This window comes from Lycium barbarum, chromosome 2 (assembly GCF_019175385.1).
Source record: "Lycium barbarum isolate Lr01 chromosome 2, ASM1917538v2, whole genome shotgun sequence".
Classification (NCBI taxonomy): Eukaryota; Viridiplantae; Streptophyta; class Magnoliopsida; order Solanales; family Solanaceae; genus Lycium; species Lycium barbarum.
This window is the reverse complement of record NC_083338.1, coordinates 118,303,434-118,306,882: the sequence shown is the minus strand read 5'-3', so window position 1 is coordinate 118,306,882 and position 3,449 is coordinate 118,303,434. Positions and strand designations below refer to the sequence as shown.

The following is a 3,449-nucleotide window of genomic DNA, read 5'->3' as shown; positions in this document are numbered from 1 at the left end:
GGAGGATAGGAATCTAAGGAAAGATAGGGTGGCTCTAAAATCAAAAAAGAAGAAAGAAAAGGCTAAAAGATCTGAAGGGATAGATTTAGGGCCAAAGGGTGTAGATATGGGACATGATGAATATTTATCTAGGAGTAAGAGTACATTTGAAGGAAAATTGGGTGGGGATGAGCCATTTTATGACTCAGATGAACCTGTTAGCTTTGAAATAGAGACTGATGATGAAGCTGATGACGAAGATGTGGTTGAAAAGCCTACCAAAAAGTCAAGGAGACCAAAAAGAATTAGAAATAAAGTTATTTTTTATCCTAAGTGTAAAGAAATAGTTTGGGAGACTGGTCTTGCATTTGAAAGTGCTAAACAGTTTAGGAAAGCACTTACTAGGTATGCAGTTCAAGAACATGTAGAATTGGATAAATATGTCAATGAACCAACTAGGGTTTGGGTAAAGTGTATTGCTGGCTGTCCATGGTTATTGTTTGCCAGTTTTGATTCTAAAACAAATGATTTTGTTGTGAAGAATTATAATCCTGTTCACAAGTGCAATGGCACAACAAAGAACAAGTTGGTAAATTCTTTGTATATTTCAAAAAGGTACAGGGACAAAATTATTTCTGAACCTGGCATTAGAATTTTTGAGATTCAAAATTTGGTAAGAAAGGAATTAGAGGTGTATATTGGTAGGACTGTGGCAAGGAAAGCCAGAAGAATTGTTTTGCAACAAATCATGGGTGACAATGTAGAGGAGTTCAAAAGAATTTTGAATTATAGGGATGAGCTTTTAAGGACTAATCCAGGTAGCACATGTGTGGTTAGGCTGAGTGAAGAAACTTTTGAAGGTGGAGTCAAAAGGTTTCAGTCCTTTATATATGTTTTAATGCCATGAAGAAGGCATTCAAGGCTGGTTGTAGGAGGGCAATTGGGTTGGATGGGTGTTTTTTAAAAGGTGTTAGTAAAGGGCAAATGCTTGTGGCTGTTTGTAAAGGTGGGAACAACCAGATGCTAGCACTGGCTTGGGCAGTGGTTGAAGTTGAGAATGCTTTTACTTGGAGATGGTTTGTCAACATTCTAAGGCATGATCTTGAGCTTGGAGATGGGACTGGTTTGACAACTCTTTCAGATATGCAAAAGGTAATGTATTCTTGGTTATTGACTTCTGAATTTTTTTGGTAATGTATTCTTGGTTATTGATTTCTGAATTTTTTTCATTCTCTTTAACTTATGCTTCTCTACTGTCACCTAATTTGTTTTTACATGTTATTGTAGGGTCTGGATATAGCCATTAAGGATCTGCCGCCAAATGCAGAACAAAGAATGTGTGCAAGACATGTGCTTGCCAATTTTTCCAAAAAATGGAAAGGCATAGAGATTAGAAACTGCTTCTGGAGATGTGCTAAGTCCACATATGAGCAGGAGTTGCAAAAATATTTGGATAATATGGAGAAGTTAGGTGATGGAATAAATGGAGATTTGTTGTATTACAACATAGATAGGTGGTCCAAGGTCTACTTTAAATACCTCAGCTGTTGTGATAGTGTTGACAACAACATGGCCGAGAGTTTTAATTCCTGGATTTTAGGGCCAAGGCACAAGACCATTATCACAATGCTTGAGGAAATTAGAGTCAAAATGATGAGAAGGGTAAGACAACTAAGAGAGTTTTCTGAGACTTGGATAACAAACATCAGCCCAATGGCTTTGAAGGTATTGCAAGAGAACACATCAAAGTCAATGAAGTGTACTCTTGAATGGAATGGTGAATATGGCTTTGAGGTCAAGGACAGCTGGGGTAATAAATTCATAGTAAATCTGAACAGCAATACCTGCACTTGTAGATCTTGGATGCTGAAAGGTATTCCCTGCTGTCATGCCATAGCTGCACTTCATTTCAGAAAATTGGAACCTATTCACTATGTTGCACATTGGTACATTTAGGACACTTACCTCAAAACATACAACTCATTCATTCAACCTGTTACTAATACGACAATGTGGCCAAAGTCAACCAATCCTCCTGTCCTCCCACCTGAGATTAAAAAGCTGCCAGGTAGGCCAAGGAAGTGTAGAAGAAAGGAGCAGACAGAAAACAAGACAGGGAAGCTGTCAAAAAGAGGTGTTGACATGACCTGCAGCTTGTGCCATGCAAAGGGTCACAATAAGAAGGGTTGTCCTATGAATCCACAATCTGTCAGAGGCAGAGGAAGGGCAAGGGGGAGAGGGACAAGTACTAGTTCAACAAGGTCAAGTGTTGGTTCTTCTACAGTACCAAGTAATTCCCAACCAACTAGAGGAAGGGGAAGACCAAGAGGTTCTGCCAAACAGGTAAAAACTTTCCTTGTTATTTACTACTTGATTAAATATTACAGTCTTATATTAGTCTAACTACTTAAATATGAATTAGGCCATGGCTGCTGCATTTCAATCTGGAAGGGGTACAGGACAGTCGTCTACATCACAGGCATTACTTAGCTTGTTAAAATATTACAGTCTTATATTTCAATCTGCATTTTACAATTCTAAGTGTTTGACACCTTAAATGTGACTTAGGCTTCTGATGCAAGTGCATCAGTTACTGGAAGAGGGGCACCCTTTAAGAGGCCAAGAGTTGTGGGAATGGGAGTGCTTCAGACCCAAAGTGGTTTCAAAATTGTCAATGTAAGTTTGCAACCTCATTAACCATTTATTGCAAACAGTCTAGCCTAATGGAGATCTATTTTATTAATGCAGCCTGAAATGGCAAATCAGTCTGCAACCATGCCTATGAATTCAGCAGTAGTCACTGGTAGTCTTGGACATCACAAACCAAGACCAGGAGGACTAAAATGGAAAAGGAGTTGAGCTATAACACAACAAGGTCTTCAACAAATGAGTGGACAAAAGAGAATGAAAACAAGGGCCAAAGCTGCTGAGTTGAACTCTTTAAGTCAAACAAGTTCATCAACTGCCCAGAAATGAAATGGAAAAATGAAGTTGAATTAGTTTAGTCCTATATGTGCAGGTTTTAATGTTGTTTTTGTGAAACAATTATGGTACATTTGTCAATTATGTTTTTGTGAAACATATTAAGCAGCTGTGACTGCAATTTTGCCCTGTATTGACATTCTATTCTTGCAATATTAAGCAGTTGTGACTGCAATTTTGCCCTGTATTGACATTTTATTCTTGCAATATTAAGCAGCTGTGACTGCAATTTTGCTGTATATTTCCTGGTTTTTTGACAGTTCAGTCTTGCAATGTTGCGTCTGACATTAAATGCATAGAGAAGCTGCCCAGCTGTGACTGCAATGTTGTGTATAACACTAAATGCAGTAAACTTTTTTGAGCAGTGTGTACACATCTGAGCAGTGAACGTTGGGCAGTGTACAGATTTGAGCAGTCAAACACATTGAATGGATGCAAGTAAATGCATTGTACAGATTTGAGCAGTCAAACACATTGAATCTTGAGTT

At 38.3% G+C, this 3,449-nt stretch overlaps 1 protein-coding gene across 1 annotated transcript; it reads left to right on the top strand.

Annotated features, from left to right (window-relative positions):
• The first annotated feature begins 882 nt into the window (after positions 1 to 882).
• On the top strand, positions 883 to 1,935 carry LOC132628803 (uncharacterized). Its single transcript, XM_060344567.1, has 2 exons — positions 883 to 1,131; positions 1,267 to 1,935. Exons 1-2 carry the CDS (start codon positions 883 to 885, stop codon positions 1,933 to 1,935), a joined length of 918 nt encoding a protein of 305 aa, XP_060200550.1.
• Positions 1,936 to 3,449: the final 1,514 nt, after the last annotated feature.